Source organism: Ambystoma mexicanum, chromosome 13 (assembly GCF_040938575.1).
Source record: "Ambystoma mexicanum isolate Mex_15411 chromosome 13, UKY_AmexF1_1, whole genome shotgun sequence".
NCBI lineage: Eukaryota > Metazoa > Chordata > Amphibia > Caudata > Ambystomatidae > Ambystoma > Ambystoma mexicanum.
This window is the reverse complement of record NC_090938.1, coordinates 428,779,360-428,802,262: the sequence shown is the minus strand read 5'-3', so window position 1 is coordinate 428,802,262 and position 22,903 is coordinate 428,779,360. Positions and strand designations below refer to the sequence as shown.

Sequence of the window (22,903 nt, the reverse complement as noted above, 5' to 3'; positions counted from 1 at the left end):
CACACACCCCTAAATCCAACACCTGATCTTAACTATGCACTGTTATTCCTATGCGCAAGTGTCTGTATGCCTGCCTTCGGGTGGCGGATAGATCGAGTGATTTGCGTGGCCATTTCCTTGATGAGAAGTTGCGCGGACAGATCCATGAATATGCTTGGTTATGCAAATTTGTAGGCGTGCAGTGGACTGCCTGTGGGCCGCCCCTCGTAACGCCCACATGTTCACTTGTTCTTCCCCATTTTGCGAGTTCCGCCCCCGACTCCGGTCTATACGCATGCCACGCCCATGCTCTGTGAGGTGTCCCGCGCAAGGCACTCGGCCGTTCGCAGAGACGTTCAGAGCCTGCGCGAAGTCCCCGCACAGTCCGAAAAAGTACTGCACAGTCGGTTCTAGAATCGACAAACTGGTTTTGGGCGCAATGTCCCGATTTACTATGCAATATATTTCATGAATCAGGACCATAGTCTTGAAAATATAGAAATGACTTTGTTTCTTAAAACACGAGCACTCCTGCCTTTCTGAAGAGTATTGTCTCAATCGTATCTCCGGGTCAGTGGTGAATACATTCCATGCAAAACACAGAGCAAACCCGCTTCTAGTGGTCGTGTGTATTACACGAAATTGACTAGTGCATGAAACTCTTGGGAACAAATAATGAGAGGTTAGCCAATACAATGTTTCCACCTGCCATCGATCATTGTTGATTTAAACAGTGGCTGTTACATTATATGAATGTCGCCTTTCAAGAAATTCATTTTGGAAATGTTGTTAAAATGATGATTTAGCATATGCATGAAAAGTGGACAATTTTATCAACTACACACAATTGCAAAAACCTGATCAAAGTATAATACCCTACACGCCCCCACCCCCCCTCACCCACTGCAACACCCCTGGAGAATATTCGCTCTCATCGTCCAGCGGGTTTGCTGCTGTGTAACATAAACAATGACTGTCCCATGCCAGTCCGGATACATATACATTGAGCACTATAGTTGCTCTAAATAGGTTTTCTATTTTTTTTATTGTTTTGAGCTTTCATACCACGCTTCAGGGTGATGAAACGTTTCTAAAAGTATGCACCACCTCCCCAGTTAAACCCACTCGCCTGGGGCATTTCCGTGATTATATGTTATTGGAGCGGCTTTGAGGCCGCTTCTGCAGAAACCCCAGAAGTTCCAAGCCTATTCGCTGTGCCGCCAGAAGGGGAGGGGTGGCTGGGGGGCTGCTCACCTATTTATCGCCGGGGCCCCCAAGCGTGACTGTGACTGGCTGGTGCTGAGAGGACCCAGGCACAACCTTGAGGAAGACTGCAAGCTGCTGCAGGCGCGTTCTCCTTGCTGGTCCAGTCCCTGTAAGTAAACCTAGATTCATCGTGACTCCGCACCATTCTTCTAAGGTTTCACTGGGCTTGTTTTGGGAAGGTAAACGTGTAGCAGGACTCTTTGAAGCTAATCGTACTTATGAGTTACGCCTAGTTAAGCAATATGTAAGGATGTAGTCAATGGGCTCGGGACCGGCGTCAAGGCCATGGCACGGGAAGCGTTCTGGAGGGACAGATTAAACCAGTCTTTTGTTTGTGGGACCCTTCACCCAGTGCAGGGAATGTGGCAGATAACCCAGATCTCTCAAGTGTCCCGTGGCTATGCGGAAGAAGGCCATCCAGTTCTGTTTTTGTTCACTTTGGGTTGTGGTACTAGTAGTTTTATTTACGATTTGAAAACTACAAGTCACAGAACTCAAAGCAAAAACAGAACTGGTTGGCTTTTCCATGGCCACATCATAGCTCTCAACCATTTATGTCGCAATGGCGGGTGAAAACACCCGATTTTATTTTTGGCGGGTGAGAGGCCCATTGAAATTAATGGCCGTGCAGGAGTCTTGGCGGGTGAGTCAGCTGTTTACAAGGCTGGTGACACCTGCCAAAAGCGTGTGAGTTGAGAGCTATGCCACATGAAAGGTGAGAGCTCTGGGCAACCGTGCAAGCACAAATCCCCATTTTGTCGTCCTATAAACCCTCCATGCAGAGGACCTGCACCTTTGCCCCTCCAGCACTGGTTTCAGTGGTATACAGAATCTAGGGGGGCTCTGGAAAGAGGGCGTGGCAGCATTTTGTTGGGTGTGGTAAATGGTTGGGGCATTGGGCATTGCCACCATGTCCCCCCCATGCATCTTCATCTGGCCCTGAAATCTCAAATGAGACAGCACAAAAGCCACTGGCTACTTCACATACACTTGGGGAACACAAATTAAACGCAATATTTTAAATATGACATCCCTGACAGTCATTCAAACCTGCAATCCCATTTTGAGCACATAATGCAAACTGGCCTTTCTGCTTATTTCATTTGTAATAGAATCCTAACAGTAAACTGACTGCAAACCTCTATATAACCATTCAGACCCCCCCTTCCCTTTTGGGAGTCAGGTGCTGGGTTGCATGCAACTATTTCTCGAACAGCCTATGAATATCCATCCTGCTCAAGTGCAGGGTGCTCACTCTGCTGGGTGCTCTCTCCTTTATGGGCATTTTTAGTTTGGGCTATTACCTATGAGCCGAAACGATTGCATTAGAGTACAGTTAGGGAGGAATGGCATATGAGGAGAGACATACAGCTTGTAGGTGTTGTTTATTTGGCCACCCATTGACTGCCCATGGCCATGCTAATCCATATGGCCATTCCCACCTAGTTCCTGCCCCTGCCCACTCAAAACGCCTCCTCAGGGGAACTCTTTGAGCTCGCTTTAATCAAGCCTTACCATCAAACGTCACACTCAAAATGCATGCTAGTGTTTTTTCAAAGCAGTCTTCTGAGAGCTAATGACTTAATTGGAGTTGTTACGCCACTACCGTTGTAATAAAAAAAATGTCTTAACCAGGTCTGTCTTCAGCCACTCGGTTTACAAGCACTCTGCATGTCCTTCACTGAAGTCCCGTTTAAAACAAGCATTGGCAAATATGTTTTTAAATATTAGGCATTTGCCAGGCACTGCTACTAGAGGCCCAGGAATTCGCACCATGTTGCATCTGATACCATCAATGTCCAGGTAATCCCACTACGGCTGTGCCTGGCGAGTGTTTTTTCCATGCCTACACAAAAGGTCAAACTGTTGGCATTGCCAATGCTTGTTTGGAGACTGCAGGGTCTCTGCTGCTTATCCCAGCCCAATGAAATCCCAGCTCTCCAGCTGGTTCAGATTGACACTTACAGATCTGCTCGCCAGATGTTTCATATGGCAACTCACATCAGACCATGCTAGAATAGTCAATTTTAAGGGATCATGGGCCCCGGGGACGTAGTCCCAAGTATCTAGAGAGTTTAATGTGGCAGACCCCTGCTCCATGCACACTCTTCACTATGATGGACAGTCATCTGTGTCAGACCCTGCAGTTGTGAGGGTCATTCATCTGCACCAGACCCTGCAGCTGTGATGGTCTTTCATCTGTGTCAGACCCTGCAGCTGTGATGGTCTTTCATCTGTCAGACCCTGCAGCTGTGATGGTCTTTCATTTGTGTCAGACGCTGCAGCTGTCAGGGTCATTCGTCTGTGTCAGACCCTGCAGCTGTGATGGTCTTTCGTCTGTGTCAGACCCTGCAGCTGTGAGGGTCATTCATCTGTGTCAGACCATGCAGCTGCGAGGGTCATTCGCCTGTTTCAGACCCTGCAGTTGCGATGGTCTTTCATCTGTGTCAGACCCTGCAGCTGCAATGGTCTTTCATCTGCTTCAGACCCTGCAGCTGCGATGGTCTTTCATCTGTGTCAGACCCTGCAGCTGCGATGGTCTTTCATCTGTGTCAGACCATGCAGCTGCCAGGGTCATTCATCTGTGTCAGACCCTGCAGCTGTGATGGACATGTAGCTGTGATGGACAATTATCTGTGTCAGGCCCTGCAGCTGTGAGGGTCACTCATCAGTGTCAGACCCTGCAGCTGTGATGGTCAGACCCTGCAACTGTGATGGACACTCATCTGTGTCAGACCCTGCAGCTGTGAGGGTCACTCATCTGTGTCAGTCCGTGCATCCGTGAGGGTCATTCATCTGTGTCAGACCCTGCAGCTGTGATGGTCAGACCCTGCAACTGTGATGGACACTCATCTGTGTCAGACCCTGCAGCTGTGAGGGTCATTCATCTGAGTCAGATCTTGCAGCTGTGAGGGTCAATCATCTGTGTCAGTCCCCTGCGTCACAGGCGTGGGGCAGGAAAAAGCGTTGTGCTGAAAAGGATCTTTCCAGAACCCTGGCAGCATTTTCCGCCTGAAAAGGAGAAGCTCACAGTTTACATAAGCGGTTCCTTTTTATTTATTTTTAAAATGTCATTGCCACCGTCAGATCATTATCTGGAGCTCAATTGCATTTGCAGTGACTGGATTTTAACGTCTTTGCATGAGATCTGCTTACGCAACACGGTTAGGATGCTGCAATCTGGCGTATTCTTTGGCAGTGACCTGAAACTTCAACAAATCATCACCAGCTATGGCTGCCAGGCGTAAAGTCGTGAACATCTGTAAAAACCTGCCCTTCTCCACTTTCACTGCACCAAAAACACTCGTTACCACCCTGGTCTTCCGGCGGCTGTATTAATACTCCAGCCTCCTCCTGGGCTCCCACTGTACTGCTTTGCTCCTCTCATCGAGGAACTGGGGTTGCTCTGTGTGCCCTCTACAACCTCGCTAGGTCTAGCCTTCCTCCATGCATGTGGGCCGCTATACATGCAAAACATCTCCCTACTCAAATTCCCGCTTCTTATATGATTGGTTATTTATAACACCCTTAGTGCCCGGAGATTTCTAAGTGCGGACGCAGCGATCGAACCTGCGTTGCTCCATGTCATCTTGCTTCCAAGGATAACACGTTGTCTCTGAGCTATCCTCCAGAGACCATGTGTACACCACCCTCTACTCGCTCAGTCTTTTCCAATAATCCCCCTTACCCTCTAGGGCTCATATTCGAGTCCCCGACGTAATACGGCAGCACCTCTAAATATTGGTAATTTGCACTCCGCCATGCAAAAGTGCAGGGCAAACGGTGTTGCATAAGCGTGTACGCCACCTTTCGCCCTGCACCGTGCATATGAAGTAAACACTGCCTGCCATATACGCCTGGCAGGCAGCGTTTAAAATGGATCCCTGGTTCTAAGTTAATTTAACAAACTAAATTGCTTGCCAGTTATTTACATTGTTGCAATTGCTTCACTTTTTTTTAGGGGGGTCCCCATCATGCCCCTCTTCATTACCACCCCACACCCAACGTCCCCATGTCCCCTTACCCTTATTTACATCTATAAAAGGACTCTCTTACAAAGTAATATGAAGTAATTTCAACGAATTACTTTGCTGCAATTTACTGCATTACAAACAGTTTATGGTATCCCTATGGAGTCCGCCTGCTTAATGCTGGCACATAAAGCCGGCGGCCTCCATCAGGATCCCCAGCATTTGCGCCGGAAAAGCAAGTTGCGCCCCCCCACCCTCTCTGCCATACAAATGGATGAAAATGGGGCATGAAGTTAGGCTTAAAAGCCTAACGCAAGCCTTTTACGCCTTCCATTAACATTACACCCCTCTCCAAAATGCCCCCCCCCCCATGTGTCTGTCAATCCCTGTGCTGTCACTCACTTTTGCTTCTTCACTCTCTGGACACCCCTTCATTGCTGCCCCCTGTCCGCTGAAATGAGGTGCATTCAAACAGTGACTGGCTCCCTTAAGAACTCTCTACTCTCCGGGGGGGCTGGGGAGGAAGAGCTTGTGAGTCTTAGATTACTATCAGCCCCCATCCAATGACCCCTAACCGCTGGGACCACCGGATTGCACATCTGTATGTATTTGTGAATATATCAGTGATTACTGAAGATGTACTACTTAATGTTTTCTTCTGCTGGCCTCATTCACTGTTTCCAGCTCACTGTCCACCAGCAGCCTGTTTACAGATTCAACTAGGATATCATGACATTGTAAACGTTTGTAAAGCACCATGCAATGGGATTGCTCCAGTTCTTAAAATGCTCTTTGTGTGAAATCAAAAAGAAGATATCGAGGCTGAGTACCCCAAAAGGAAATACACCAAACGCAGGTTACAAAGAAAGATACAAAGATCTTTATTCTATACTGAACAGTTTCAAAGGACAAAGCAACAGATAGCTATCAGGCCCTCAGTACAACACAGCGAACTCCAGCTCTGTTTGGTGTGCTCAGTGAGTGGGGCTGTACATTAGAATAGTCTCGCCTTTTATACAGTCCAAAACATGATGTTCAGCTCACCTACAAGTTAATACAAGTTAATACATCACGGATCTAGGGTTCGTGCCGAGTTCATACATCTATGCATTTAAGGTTTACCATTAAAACATTCCCTAACAAGTTACAATGGCAACAATATGTCTTCTGATTTCTCGTAGAGCCTTCTCAAACCTCTTTATATAATGCAGTCAAACAAGTGTTCACATTTCAGTATTTGAATACATTGTGTTTAACATATGCTCAAGGATTAGCTTCGTTGGCGCAGGTAATCCTCTACACACAGGTCAGTGAAGGACAGGGTCTCAGTTCATGACCCTAACATGTACATATTAGTTTGTACATAGAGGTCAAGATGGCCATGTTACATTCGGAATGACACTGTCCACTATCTTAGAACACATGGTGACTTTAGAGAAAGAATCTAAAATGGCGGATGGACCTAAAATGGCGGCTTACTCAGATCTAAGGTCAAGACCTTGTAACGCGGATCTCTTCGTAAGTGGCTTGGCGTAGGCCAATATACATGTATTCATACAGTATAGGAGGCACAATATGATTTTCCGTTCGACATTTGTTCAGTAGGTCTTGGCAATGCACTTTTCATTTGCAATAAATACATGATATGATATGATATGGCATTTATAACGGGCCTATACACAGGTGTTTCAAGGCGCGACGAGGCAAGGGATGGGAACAGAGGGAAGACAGGCAACGACCCTACTAGACCAGGTGTCATTCAGATCTTGCAAGTGCATGGGAAGGGGAGGAGGGAGAAGTGCGGGGTGGGAAGGGGGAGAAGACAGTGCAGTACATGGGATAAGAAAATAAATAACAATAGGTAAAGTACGGCCAGCAGGTGGCAAGTGCAAGGGTAAGTGCAGACAACAGGTGTCAAGTGCTGGTAGTGGGACTGTAGGTATACAGAAAACAGTCCGCAAGTGCGGGGTTGCCAGGAGGGCAGTGCAGGAATGCGACTGGAGGGGGAGGGGACCTGGGCCCAAGATCAGAGGGCGACCAGGCAACCAGTGGAAAGTCAGTGTCAGCAAGGGAGAGGAGGAGAAAAAGCAGAAGCAAAGAGAAAGGTTTTGAGGTGCTTCCGGAACCGAAGATGATTCTCCTCAAGTTTCAGGGAGGCATGGAGGCTGTACCAGAGGGAGGCCCCAGCCGAAGAAAGATCTACCACCAACTCGTTGCTTGGAGAAGCGACTGACCCTGAGGGAGTTTGAGGCAGATGACTGAAGAGCTCGAGAAGGAAGGTATTTAGGAAGAGACAGTTGAAGGTATTGAGACCCCAGGCCCCATAAGGCCTTGTGGACGATGCAGAGGGTTTTGAACGTAATCCTCACAGCCACAGGGAGCCAGTGCAGAGATTTCAGTCCTGGAGAGATATGATCCCTGGGCTTGAGGCCAAGGACAAGTCTTGCAGTCCTGTTCTGGATAAGTTGCAGAGGGCGGAGAGTAGAAGCAGGCAGATTTAGAAAGAGGCTGTTGCAGTACTCCAGCCTAGAGAGAACCAGAGCTCTGGAGACAGTGAGCTTCTGGGGGAAGGAGAGGAAAGGAAGAATACCTCTGAGGAGGTGCAGTTGTTCGACTTCTTAGAGACATCAGAGATGTGAGGAGAGAAGGAAAGTGTAGAGTCGAAGATGACCCCAAGGTTTTTAACCACACAGGTGGGAGCAGGAAGAGGGCCAAGAGAGGCCGGCCAGAGAGCTACAGGAAAGGAGGGAGTGGGTGTGACAATGAGGAGAATCACAGTCTTACTGGCATTAAGGCAGAGGTCATTGGCGGCCCACCACTCCTGGATAGTAGACAGACAGTCAGAGATGAGGGAAGTAGAGGAGGAGGCCGATGGTAGCCTGAAAATGAGCTGGGTGTAATCCGCATAACACTGAAAGTTGGGGCAGAGAGCAGCGATGCAGTGGGCCAGGAGTGCCAGGTATTGGTTGAACAGCCAGGGAGAGAGGTTAGACCCCTGGGGGACACCACAGGTAGAGAAAAAGATAGCATAGAGGAAGGACCCAAGTTGGACCTTAGAGGGTCGGTCGCAGAGGAAAGAAGTCAGCCACGCCAGAGCCTGACCGGTGATACCCAGGTTATATCGGAGATGGTTGAGCAGGATGGCATGGTTGACGGTGTCAAAGGCAGAAGAGAGATCAAGTAGGATGAGGATGGAAGGGGTGTTAGAGTCAAGATTGCAGAGCAGGTCTTCACGGATGTTCAGGAGAGCAGTTTCCGTGCTTCTGGCAGCTCTGAAGCCAGACTGATGGTGATGGAGACACAGATTCAGTGTGGAGATTAAGCTGGGAGATGGCCAGTTTCTCCAGGAGCTTGCCCAGGAAGGGAGTGATGGAGATTGGGTGATAGTTGGCCAGGCAGGAGGGGTCGGTAGTGGGTTTCTTAAGAAGAGGGTGCACAAGGGAATGCTTCAGGGGGGATGGGAAGACTCCAGTGGCAAAGGAGTGATTGCAGAAATCAGCCAGGGCAGGAGCCAGGGAGTCGATGTGGTCCTTGATAGTTTTAGAGGAACAAGGGTGAACCTGTTTCGACAAGACTTTCATAGATCGGACTTGTCTAGAAACCTCGTCTGCGGAGAACAGGGGAAAGGCAGAGAAGGAGGGAGGAGAGGTGGCTGCAGAATGGCCAGAGGAAGAGCAGGGAGTGGGGGGAGGGAGGGGATAAGAGGATAGAGAGGACAGGATGTCCTGAGTTTTAGAGATGAAGTGAGACGCCAGTGCCATACAGAGGGCCTGGGAGGGGACAGGAGCGGTAGAGACTGCGGCAGGATTGGCCAGTTCCTTGCAGATTTTAAAGAGTTCAGCCGAATTGTTAGATGCTGCAGAGACACAGGCTTGGATATGTGCTCTCTTCTTGGTTAGGACAGAGAGCCGGTATTGCCTTTGCAGCAGGTGGCAGGCCAGTTTGTCAGACGATGTACATGAAGCACGCCATTTCCTCTTGGCCACCCTACACTTGCGTTTTAGGATGACGAGGTCTGTGTCGTACCAGGAGTTGCACTTGGCTTTGGGCTTCAGGCAGATTCTCATGACAGGGGCAAGGATATCAAGAGTATCAGAAATAGCAGAGTGGAGAGTGAAGAGGGCTGTGTCAGGATGAGAGTCAGCCAAGGGGGAAGGGTAGGGGGGGGTGACAAGCTGGTGGCGAAAGTCTCAGCTGACACGCGCTTCATGGGTCGGATGACCAAGAAGGTGGGCGGCAGTGATGGAAGCGGCTTGGCCTGGGGGGTAGGGAGGGTGAGGTGGTAGGAGAGGAGAAAGTGATCACTCCAGGAGAGTGGAGTGGTGAGAGGGACAGAGAGGGGAAGGTCTGAGGAGATCAGAACATCAATAGTGTGCCCTGCAGAATGAGTCGGGCCAGAGGGGAGAATAGTGAGTGAGAGAGAGTTGCAGAGGTCGCGAAAGAGTCCAGAGGACGGACAGGAGGCATCCAGGTGGAAGTTGAAGTCTCCAAGAAGGGGGAGTTGAGTAGTTGAGGCCAGAAGTGAGGTGGAGAGGTCCGCCCACTCAGAGAGGAAGGATGAAATCTGACCAGGTGGCCGATAGACAGTAGCCACAGTAAGTGAGTGGCTAGGGGAGAGAGGGAGCCTGCATACAAAAGAGGAGTAGGCCTGCGTAGGAGTGACAGAGGCAGGAAGCCACTCTGGGAAGATCAGGGCTACACCCCCACCTGAGCGGTTGGCCCTTGGCGCAGAGAGGATCTTTTAGCCGTGAGGTAAGAGCGAATCAAAGCTTGTGACAGAGCTGGCCGTGAACCATGTCTCGGTGAGACCGAGGACATCAAGGTCAAGTTCTTCCAGAAGGCGGCAGATATCAGAGGAGTGTTTGACAGCAGAGCAAAAGTTTAGAGTGGCAAGATGGGGAAGGTTGCCATCCTTGAAGGACTTCCGGGGAGGGGTACAGATCAGAGGTATGCCATGCAGAGGTGTAGAATGAGCCTGACAGGGGGCAGAGAGGGAAGGGGATGGCAAGGTAGCCAGGGAGGAGGCTGAAGGGGGAGATGAGGTAGTCAAGGAAAGGGGAGAGGGGACAGCAGGCGAAGAAATGAAGTTGATGAGGCACGGGAAGTGTCTATCAAAGAGGTGAAGGTTGGTCTGAGGGCCTTGGACCAGGACGGTCCCATTGGACTAGACATTAATGATGACTTTAGAGGAAAGGAAGGATGCCAGGAGGGCATCCCAGCGGGTGCCACCATTAATGGGAGAAGAGGAGAAAGGGGAGAGCACAGAGACCATATGAAGGGTCCATAGGTCTGGCGAAGGCACGACAAAGTGGATGCCAGTGAGAGTTTCCTTGGAGGAGGCATTGGTGTAAGTGTCGGCGATAGGGAGGCCTGGGTTGGAGACCAGGATGTCCTTTTTAAACCTTTTCCTAACAGATTTAGTGAGGAGAGCAGGATAGTCAAAAGAGAAGCAGTTAGAAAAGATAGGAGAGACAGAGAGCACCATAGAGTAGGTGGGAGAGGGGGAGGGTGGAAGGGAAGACACTAGTGAAGGTCAGTGGAGTAGGCAGATCAGACAGCGGGAGGCAAGCAGGTTGCGCAATAGGACAGATGACAACACTCAAGAAAGGAGTTTTCAAAATGCGCAGTTTTGAAACAGGTAGGAGGGCACACCTAAGTTTGAGAATCCTAAAAGGGGAGAAAGCCCTGGTTTTTCACAATGCAATTTTTTAAATACTGATAAAGTGCCTCCAGTTTCCAGGCAGCATCGGATCAGACTTGATTTGATCTCTCGGGGGGGGAAAATAGCCAACAAACTTCATCAAGACAGTTGGCGTGGCCACAAAGATTCCTCTGAAAACATGCAATGTTGATGGATTGCTTGCTGTTTTTTAAGTGAGCAGCATTGGCAGCCTCTTAAAACCTCAAGTCCCAGGACGCCATCTTCAACCCTTACAATGCAGCACTCTGATACATTTTTGCTGAGATAATCCATCCTGCATCTCAAACCACGCCCACCTTCCCAGGAAGCTACATAATCCATCGGGCGCACCTGCGCGCGCGTACCAGGGCGAAGAACCGGTGAAGTACTGCTTCGCAGAAGTGATGAACGGCCCTTCCCGATACTTCTTCCGTGATTGTGTTTAGCTTGTTCCTTCTACCCACTTATTTATATACACATAGTATTGCTTTCTATTTGTATTTTATTTTCGGTCCCCTTACCGTGTGTGTTCGCAAAAAGAACATCAATCTTCAAAGGACATTTTCTCTGCGACTAGACTTCACCTGGTCATGTGGAGATCCGCATATGCTTTAAAATCTGACATGCCCCTTCCGAACGACTCCACTAAACGATTGGAGCATTTTACTCGGCCGCCTCTACAGAAAATCAAGGTGGGTGCCTGGGCAACCAAGTCTCCTTCCCCGTGTTCTCCATCTCATAAGAAAGATGCATGTGACAAGCCCCAGCATTAAACCGTTTTACCAAGTAGGGGACAAAAAATCTAGCAGAAACAATGTAACCACGCCCCAACAAGCAACAACAGAACCGTTGTTAACTGAATGACACCAATGTGATTGTGATTACTGATTCACTAATCACTGCAGGCTTCACCGGCACGCCGCCATTACCTTTAACTGTAGTACATGCCAAAATGATTAGCAGCTCAGGTGTCATTTACAAAACAGCCCCTATTTCCAATCTGCCTATAACAGGCTGCTCTTCTATGAATCAGATTCAGCAGCCGTCCAAATCTATCGAAACTCCTGACAGCACAATGCCTGATATAGCAGTGCATAGCTGTAATTTGAATGTGTCGGCTCCTCCAAAGCATATGTCTAATTTCATCTCTGAGACTTTGCCACACGATATTCCTATTGTGAAAGCCTTACATTTTCAAATTGACTTTCCTGAACATGAACTCTTACCATCTATACCTAGTGACGATATATCCCAATCTCCTATTCTATTTGAGACAGTACCGCAGGATATTTCCCCCTTGTCTGTTTCATATGTACAGCCAACACCTTGCAAACCTAATCATCCCTTTTGCATTCCATCAACCCCCGCTAATCAAGCATCTTCAATTGCTTTGATTGACATAACTCTAACTGCCATGAATTCTACGATTGTGGCCCTATTGAAGTTGTTTGAAACGCTAGACAACAAGATAAACAAATAGTCGGCGCTCATTGTGGAGATAATGGAGCGTGACTCGCGGCTACTAAACCTTCTCAACGAAAGAAATAAAAACAATCCAATGTTATCTACTTCAGGGGATAATGGATAAGTACCAAATCACTTGCTGAAGCTGACGTATTTCCAACATTACAACAAAATTACGAGATAATACCTAAGCTACTGATTTTTAATGGCATTATACGCCCAATAGAGACCATGGCTGATGCTAATACACCATCCATAGGTGCCCCCTTAATTCATATCAATTTAAATAAGGGTAAATGTCAACTTAAAAAAACTGCGTATACTATATTCAGCATAGCTAAAGCAAACAATAAAAAAAAATCAGCAAAAACAACAGCTAAAGTAGACTCCCAAGGGAAGAAAACTACTGATAAAAAAGTCAACACATCTACTAAGCAGTTCTTCTCGAATATATCATTGCCTAAAAAAGTTAACTTTTAGGGCGTCAGCTGACAAAATAAAAAAATAAAAAACATATGCCAAAGTAAAGCAGAATAAAAAAAAGATGTTGAAGACATTAACCAAACTATAGAAGCCTAGGCGCCTCTAGATCTAATTCAGCAAGCTGAACGTTTTCAAAATGAATCTATAGCCAGAGAATCATTAACAAGTGTCCGAGTGCAGTCTATACTTCTTGTAACGCTTGACTCATCTTTTACTGAACAAAGAAGGTCAGAAATTAGGAGAGAAATCGATCGATATGTCTGACCAACACCAATCGCAACGTTATAGTAAACTCACTAACAGTGTCGTTCCAACTTGTGCAGATAGAACATTGCATAGTAACAATGGGTCTTTCTCACATATCAACTTGCCCTCTGTGATCACCCCACAAGTAACTAACAAAGCTGGTGAAAAACTCTCATACTGTGAACAAAGATGCTTGCCAATCCCCGACACGGTAGGAGAAAAATATTTGTATCGCGAACCACAACATCTAGTAGAACAATAGTGACGAGCATCAATGATTCCCTCACAGGTTGAGAATTTGCAGCCCTTGGAATCCATGCCACCCCAACCCCCTCATTGCCAAATGCTTGAATTAAAGAAACATTCAATGTCGTATAATTCTCAATATCATCACTTGATAATTAAATGTTATCCGGCACCATACCCGGAGTATGATCTAAATAGATCCTCCGTTCTGGCCATATTTGCCGAGATAGCGGGCCTAGAAGAACATCTTCTGATTTGGACCAAGTCAAATTTCTGGAAAATTCAAATTTAACAATTGCCAGGCTGTGGATCAAATCTTGTGTAGTCTGCAATATCATTTGGAAAGTCAAAGCAGATCTTTACGCTTTGGGATTTATATTAACACAGGATTACAAACCGAGTACAACACCCCTAATTAAAGAAAGGGCAGTGCGGCCTCTAAAGAAGGTTCCCTACATTGCTATGCATTTCCCAATTTCCATGCCCAGAAACTTACCTCCACTGGTCTTCCAAAAATTCCACACTTTTCATGCAACTGTGAGACATGTGCTTTATAACAGCCTATTTGTACACGGCCCTCGGACTTCACCCTAGCAAGCTGTAACACTCAGGGCTTTATCCACCTCTTAAATAACAAAGAAAATTGACTTGATCAGCACGACATAGTCTCCCTACAGGAAACCTGGTTATCAGAACTTCCGTCCTGGAATAACCACGATGTTCTTCGAAATCCTGCATTCCCTTATGAAAAAGGTACACCAATGTCAGGACTAATAGTGGTGGTTAAAACAAGCTTGGGTTTAACGATTACTTGCTGGGCTGCTCCCAATAAGTTCATGCAACTAGTAAAAATCACAGTAAATCATTGATGCATTGCATTAATAAACATGTACTGGAACCCAGTGGGTATACGACAGATACATTTTTTTGTGATAGAAATCATATTTAATTTAATTCATTTGAATGATGACATTAGCGAAACGATATTAACTGGAGATTTAAATATGCATTATTATTCCAATCTACAAATGCATATGACTTCGGATCAACAAAAATGGATTGCATATATGAAAGCTCACAATATGATGATGACCAATGGCACTCTCCCAGGAGATATACCGCCAAGGAATACATGGTCCAGAAGCTCCCAAACTGCTATATTGGACTACATCTATGTTGATAAGAACCTGTTAGCTCAAGCCTCTCGCATGATTAAAGTTAAGCAAAATCACAGTGATCATGACATGTTAACACTTTCTTGGTCAAATACCTCCATGTGCAGATCCCACCTTGAGATTCAAAGGAAAGGAAGACTCTTGGTGAACAATCGATTCAAGCGGTCACCAACCACTCTAATTGAATTAAATAATCATTTCTCAACCACCTTTGAAATAAAAACCTCAGATGCTATTCAATATTCCTCAGTATAACAAAGATGTAGCTACTCTCCTAACAATATATGGAAACCCATATTTAAAAATCTACATGTTAATGCTATAGAATTAGGAAAACTAAGTTTAGGAGAGATGTGAAGCTTGCTTACTTCCTGAGTTAACACGTAATAGTGCATTATGAAGCCTTAAGACAAATTATAAAAACTGGCTTCGCCATCCCAGGGCCTGCCTTTATCAGAAAGATGGGGAATCCATGCTATGTGCCTTGGTGCAAAAGAACAACGGCCATATGTGGACTCTTTTGAATCAAACACATGGCTTAGCACAGGACCCAATCCAGCTAAATGGAGTGTCTGAGTCCCAATGGGTAATGCACTTTCAGGATTTATATGCTGACCCTGCATCTTCCAAGACTCAACAACTCACTGCTGATAATATTTCGTTCAGTCTCCAAATAACAAGAGGATATCATGTATTATATTCATAAGTTCAGCCGATCATGAGTACCTGGTCCTGATGGCCTTATGAACGCTATGTTCAAAGAGCATCCTGAAGTCTGGGCTGAATCAATCAACAGTGCCCTGCAAATTATAGGCCCATATCCTGGCCCGATGCTCCAGGCAAGCTCTTTGTGAGATTCATCTTGATAGAATTTAATTCATGGACGCTTGACACCAAACATCGAGATACTTTCCAAACCGGATTTGTGGCAGGGTTGGGTACTGGCATTAACTTTCTAACTTTATCAGCGATTAAAGCCCACTGCATTCAGACCAAGCAATCACTACATCTTGCTTTCGGTGACTTCCGATCAGCGTTTGATTCTGTGTCCAGACAACTTCTCATGGACCAACTCAAGCGTGCTGGCTGTCCAGCTTCAATATCGAATCTGATGAACCTTTATTCCAACACAACAATACAGGTACATTTAACCCTCGAAGGACTGCTTACTGATAACATCCCTATGTATCGAGGCCTCAAGCAGGGCTGCATATTGGCGTCCGCTCTCTTTAATTATTTCATCCTGTATATGATGGAAACATTTGCCAATCTAATATCTGAAGTACCAAAGCTAGGAGTACACACAATCCCATGGCTCCTCTATGCAGACAATTTGGTTTTACTATCCCGCACTCCCAAAGGCCTCCAGAGGTTACTTGATGCCTTGGGATCCTATGCCATAGATAACCAGCTAGAAATCAATCTCTCCAAGACCAAAGTAATGCACTGCGTAAAACCTAAACGATCGAGCAAAACTCCCCAATGGCTGTTGCTAAACAAACCCCTACAAATAGTGCGCAAATACACTTATTTTTGAGTCAATTTCAATAATCGTCCTAATGATTTATATTTTAATGGCTTAGAAGTAAAACTTACAACTGCCATCTCCGAGACCAAAATCATTCTGTATAAATATGGAACTTTTTCATGTTCAGCTGCCATATCCTTCTGCAAACAAAAAACTGTACCCATTCTAGTATACCGTGCTGAATCAAAGAACATTATAAGTCGGAAATTCTGGGATAAATTTGAGGCAAAATTTTGGCGGAAAGTACTGAATCTCCCATATACAGTCCCAGGTCCAATTATACGTTGTGAATTGGTCCTTGTCTCTCTAGACACAAGTTACACGTGGAAACCATGTATGCTTTTGAGGAAATGCATTTTGGCACCAAAAATGAAAACACTGATTGATTGAATTCCTTGCATCCTATGTGCTGAATGCTTCTCATCATTTCATAACGAAGTGGAGATCTACTGGAATCCCAACAATGGCGGATGCAGATATATCTCTGGAGTTGCTTGGGACTAATCCTGATAGAGCAAAAGTAAAGCTCCGCCAGTATGACTGGATAGTTTTACGACGACTTTGCAATGCATATATTGATTTTAAATGAAATCCTTTTGAAAATAAAAAAATGCACACTGTTACAGGTTATATGGGTAGAAGCAAGATTCAGATGTCCCTTTATAAGATAGATTTAGATTCAATTTTTGGCTAACGAGAGATGTGTTATCCAGGCGAGGTCTCATCAAAAAGGCAAGTAACACATGTAGATTTTGCAATCATAACAATGAAGAGGAAACCCGAAAGCATCTCCTGACAGAGTGCACCAAGCTTACAGACAAGTCTAACCTATATCTAAACCCACTTTTTAGTAAGCTTTTGATGCAAGGCTCAAACTATGGGAACACTTGTTTGCAACTGCATGCACACCGGTTAAAATAGCCATAATAAACTTTTGTAAATGCTCTCCTTCTTGAGAATGATGAATTCAATCTGAAGATCGTAATAGACAAGGATGAATCCTCAAATGGTTGCATTGAGCCATACGTAAAATTTGGTTCATGATGTATGTCTAATATAAATTCTTTAATATGATTTATTATTCTCACTTTTCTTAATTTGAATAAGTTTCTGATTCATATTTTATAATGGCAGTCTCTAAATTTGTACTTATGAAATGTTATATTATCATATGTCTTTAATTACTTACGGGATATTTTATGAATGTTTCAGCAAGATGAGACAAATTGTTCGTGTTGACGAACCAAAGCACGGAAATGTAAATGTTATACTGATTGCCTTTTTAATTTGTTTGTTAAAATCAGTAAAAAATGATTTGAAAGGTTGAATTTTGTTTAACCGAATCAATAAAAAAAAAAATACATGCCACCTTGCTCTGTCAAAGTAAAGAAAGCATGCTTCTGAGCTAAATATATATTTTGCTCAAAGGCACATTTATTATACAGTCCTCTGAGATTTCATTTGTTCTTCTCTACCTGGTCAGTGAGAAAGGCACTGCTCTGCACCCTTGGAGCGCCCGCACTCTCACAAAGTTTAACTTGTTTTTTCTAGTCCCCTCCCAGAACGCTGGATCATTCTCGAAGGCCTGGGATGATTTCAAAATGGCCGTGGAAGTTATACCGGCATAGGCTGAAACCGTTAAGTTCACCTTGGGCCAGGGTCTGTCAGGAGGGCTAAGATCTCAGCAAGACATTCCTTGGTTACAACTGCCCTCCTGAATCACCCACAGCACTGGCACAGGGAAGTGCATGATCCTGTCCACCCACCAACCCCAAACAAGTGAGAAGGAGGTGGCTGGCAGTGACCGCTCACAGAACACTGGGAAATGATGTCAATGTTGTAAGGGAAAGCATGTCCATTCAGTAAGCGAGTCTCGCTCCTCACACGAGAAAGTCTGCATCCATTCCAAGCAGCGTCTCAGGGTGTGTGGGTCCTGGATTCCAAGTCCCAGAGAGTAGGGACATAGACCACATTTCCTGTCGTTGCAGGCCATCCTGCCTAGTCGAGCGGCAGATTATTAGCAGGGGAGAATTGTGGGAAGAGGCAAGATTGGCAAATTGGCTGCAGTACTTTTCGGTCTTGTTTTCGGGGGCACTGTCAATACATTTAATTATATTTGTGGAGGGGGGCTGTTTAGTTTCATTTCCTCTTGCCTTTTCTCTCTTCTTAAAAAAAATAACCAACAAAATTCAAAAGATCAAAACGTACGAAAAAGTTAAACAAAAACAACCCAAAAAAAGGCATGCTAAGGTTTTCTCCATGTATTTTGGTTTGACATAATGTTTAGGTTTGGAAGAAAAACGGTTCAAGTGAAGGTGGAAATTGGAAGGGCAGCTGTCCTACTTCAGGACTCAGGAAGACATTGGTTTTGGATAAGAATCAATCACTCACTGATGGGGGGGTTTATAGTCTCTCTATGCTCTGCTAGAGAGATGGCCCACAATTCACATGTCTAGCGAGAGACTCTATAAATGGGAATAATTCATCTTCCAAACACAGTAAAGACCAAGAAGTAATACGCATTATTTCTGTTGTGGTAGAAGAAGGCAGACCATTGCAGAAGTCAATGCAGAGGTGCCAACCACCTCGAACCCATCCACTGGGTATTGTCGTCATGGCCTATTTCATACAATTATTTAGCTGGTGCACAAAAGTACAACACTTTAGTGGTCCACTCCACCTCTATCCTGTTGATGGGCCTAAGAAGGTATAAAGACACCAAAGGGGCCCTGACAGCAGAGGGTGGACTGAACATTAGGCCAGGCAACTGAACAGCAAGGGCTCTGAGACCCACTTATAGGGTAGCATGCCCATGTCCTTTAGACTAGAACCTTGATTTTCCCCCTCCATTAGCCCTGGCCCTTAGGGTCCAACACCAGTGGCACAGAAGATGGTGAGCCCGTTGCAGGGACATGGAAAGATAATGGGAAATAATATTAACATCATGAGCTATGTACCACATTGCGCTCTTTCTTAGGTAACTGTATGGCAGCATTTCTTCTCCATTGCATCCGAAGCCTGGAGATGCTGTTACCAGTGTCAGTATCACAATGATAAAAGAATGGGAAAATATGGACCATCATCAGCTTAGGACAGATTGCCTAATGAAGGTGGGAAACCAGAGCTAATGCTCCCTTTTTTTGTTGAAACGTTTTTGTTGTGCCTGTGGCTGTACCACCAACAGCAGTGTAACATGCCTTGTTGAGATTAGGGAATTAGGTTTTCCAATGAGTTCCCCCATGTGAAGGTATTCAGCTCAGACTTGTGTCCCAAGGCAGAGGAAACACACAACTACTGACACTAGAATAAGCTTAAAGGGTTTTATTGAACAAAAGTACAGCGTAAGACTATTGCTTTGAAACTGGTTCATAATGGCTGTAATATAAAGCTTCTTGGGAAACGTAGTCCTTGAACTCAGGATTATAAACGAAGGACAGCAAACAAAAAGGCATTCACACATTTCTAGACAGGAAGCGCTCCCGTGTAAGCCTCTCTAGTATTCCGTCTTCATCACTATGTCTGGGGACCTCAAGGCCTCCCGGCCTCTCTTGGCATCTGCGGCTTCCTCCCCTTGCCAAGTGTCCCAGAAGTATTCCCCTTTGCTGCAGCTCTCCTTCTCTCTCTTTTACTCAGAGATGTAGTGCCATGTTCACTAGTCCACACCAAGGGATATAGTGCCCTGCTCACTCTCCCAGGCTTGGTCACCACAATGCTCATAATGGATCCCATTATGTGCCTTGAAACCAACCGCAATCTTGATTAAAACCCACCATTCAACAACCCCTTTTAATGAGCAGCCTTGCATCCACCCTACCTAAAAACACACAAAAGAAACAAGATACCTGCCCTGAGCAGCTCCGGCCCTTCCACAAAGCCAATATCATGGATATTAATGTAGACTACACAAACCCTCTCATCAGTCCTCTCTAGTTGGTACTCTACCCCCAACAGGAAAAATATAAGCACATATATTTACAGAGTTTCCAGGTCTTGCAATCAACCTCCCACAGTCTGGCACCATTCCAATCTAATGCCCTGGTATGCCTTTCAGACCATTCTTTAGGCTAGAGGTCACTGCAGGAAAGGAATGGAGCAGGTCTGCGGTTACACATGTTTCCTTGCCTCCCCTTTTCCCTCTCACAATGATTCGGGGAAGCAGCTGGGAGGATGCAGGGGTGCTGGAGCAGAGTTTCCCTGTGCTCTGCAGTCCCCACCCTCTTTCTCTACATCGTTGCCTCAGACAGCGGTACGGCTGAGGGCAGGCTGGGCACGGAGGTTGTGGAGGCAGTGGGAACGTGAACACCAGCCCTGTGTCTCCTGCTCACCTACCCCTCACAACAGATATGACGACAAAGTGGGTGCTGGTAAGGAGCCAGTTGTGTGTTGCTCTTCTGGTTTGGAGCCTCCCAGAGATGGTGTTCCGAAATGGAGCAGGGCACGAGGGACAGGAAGCCGATGGTGCCCTTATCTGAAAGAATTCACACTGGGAAGCGGGTTGCTTCTCTTGTGGTCCATGCCTTTGTGGGCGGTGGCAGCACTTCCTATTCATGCATGATCACCCTTTATATTGCAGCATAAAACAATGTCAATGGTTTGTATAGGTAAAATGGCTTCTTCAAACACGAGTTTAATATTTTCCAAAATAAAAGCGATTTTATATTATTTGACAAGGGCAAACAAGAATTTGGCCGAAGCATTTGGCTCGGATCCACCTCTTGCAGAGCTTAAAAAAAAAATGAGGTGAGCAATTGATGTATCTACCAAAACTAGACCATGAACTGCGGTTCCATATTAAAGAGATTGGTGGTTGCAAGTCGAACGACCTAAATACATTTTGTATTAACTCAAGGTTACTTGTATACCTGTGGGAAATAACTGGGCTAATCATTGTCGATAAAGTAACGCACAAACAGGACACCCATAGAAACATGCATTACTTTTATTGACCGTTGATTCTTTTGTAATAATTGATTTGTCATTTTTGTTTTTCCAGTAGAACTGAAAATGTTTGGAATAGTTCCCAAGAGCAAAGCCCCTGGCGTTGACCTCTGTGGCGTGAAGGACTACTACTACATTGTACGGTCTGACATGAACTGCTACATGAAATCGAGCAATTTCAACGAAGGAAAAGACCTTAATGTTTACAGCCTCCATCAGTCCTGCCGAGGAGGTGAACATTATCTCGCGTACCAGGATGACCTCTTTTACATCCTCAAAGGAACCAATTATCGCAGAGTCTCCAACATGAACACAGATAGTGATGCTGTGGTGTACAGCATCCACCCAAACTGTCAGGGCGGTGATCACTACCTTTCAGCTTTTGGCTATATCTATGTCATCTTCCAAAACAAAGGCACGTATCGTCGCGTCACGAGCTTGAACACAGACGGAGATGCCGAGGAATATAGCCTTCATCCAGAGTGTAGAAATGGTCTTTACTACTGGGGTGTTCAAAATTACTACTACTTTGTAAAGCCACACGATGAATGGGGTGTTCAGTACTATAGATGCACCAATTTCAACACCAATGAGGATGGGACTTCAATGTCCTTTCATAATGATGTAATCAACTTCCTTCCTGGAGGGCTCTCACTTACTGTAGGACCTGCATACGGCATCTGGGACTGCATCAAAACCATGTCAAATGATTCCCAAACAGCCATAACCTGGTCTAAGAAGATTACTAGAAAAGTGGGGTACACCAGGGAAAAGATGTCCAGCATAGAGCACAACTGGAATGTTTCTATGACCGCTTCTTACAGCGCAGGGGATCTCACAGCAGCCTTCGCAAAATATCAATTCTCCGTCACTGCCCAATATGGAGGGAGTAGCGTTAACACGGAAACAGAGAATTGGAGCGAGGCGACGGATGTTGAAGAATCTGTCAATTTAACCCTGCAGCCTGGGCAAAAAATGTATGTATGGCAATACAAGCTTGGTCTTGGAAAGCAGGATGTACTGTTCTGCCGTGATATGAAGTTTGACGATGATCCTTCTCCACCAACTGAAATCCCGCTTCCGCCTTCCAAGCAGTAGCCGTGCATAAAGTCGCCAGCAGTTCTGAGAGTTTAGGTGAAGGCAGATGTGGAGATTTAAAGGGGAGATTCATTTTGAGCTAGGTGTATCTATTAGTCATGTGTTTTAAAATTGTGCTTCTGATAGTAACCAAACACTGGAATTTTGAGAGGGCACAATGATTGTCTTCTCAAACGTGAGTCCGAAATGAGCTGAAAAAGGCCTTCGGATTGCACGAAAGGAAGGAGTTGGCACGTGTGTCAAGTGAACTATGTCATTGTGATCTAAATAAATGCTTTTGAGCATAAAGTAGAGTTTCCTTTTCTCCTTATTTATCGTGGCGTAAGCGGCAGTAGGGCAAAATAGACCTATGATCAAGATACATTCTGGTCATGATGACCTGGAATCATATAGGTGGATACCTTTTATCTTCTCCCACTAAACACCTGTGTGGATATCTTGCAGTCTGACAAACCCGCTTTCCCTTTCACAAAATTAGCAATCAGGAAACAGTCTGACAAACCCGCTTTCCCTTTCACAAAATTAGCAATCAGGAAACGGCAGAGAATACTCGGCTACATGCTGCCATCCTAGAAATGAGAAGATTTGCCTATCCCCTGAGAACCAGGAGAATACAGAATAGGTGATCAAATTACGCTGCATCCTCCATTTTACGATAGGAAATCATTCACTGATCTGTTCGACACACATAATGTTAATATGAAAGTTTAAGAATACGCTGGGAACATGCACAGTCACCCTACCCCGCTTCTACTCAGACATGTTGTGGCAATAGTTCCGTGAGAAAAGTAACCATTTATGAACTGTACTTGATAGTCATATTAGAAAG

General features: G+C 45.5%; 1 protein-coding gene across 1 annotated transcript; it reads left to right on the top strand.

Annotated features, from left to right (window-relative positions):
- Positions 1-1,191: 1,191 nt before the first annotated feature.
- Positions 1,192-22,362, top strand: LOC138521302 (uncharacterized). Its single transcript, XM_069634037.1, has 2 exons — positions 1,192-1,354; positions 21,032-22,362. Exon 2 carries the CDS (start codon positions 21,043-21,045, stop codon positions 22,072-22,074), a length of 1,032 nt encoding a protein of 343 aa, XP_069490138.1. The 5' UTR covers positions 1,192-1,354; positions 21,032-21,042; the 3' UTR covers positions 22,075-22,362.
- The last annotated feature ends 541 nt before the right edge of the window (positions 22,363-22,903 follow it).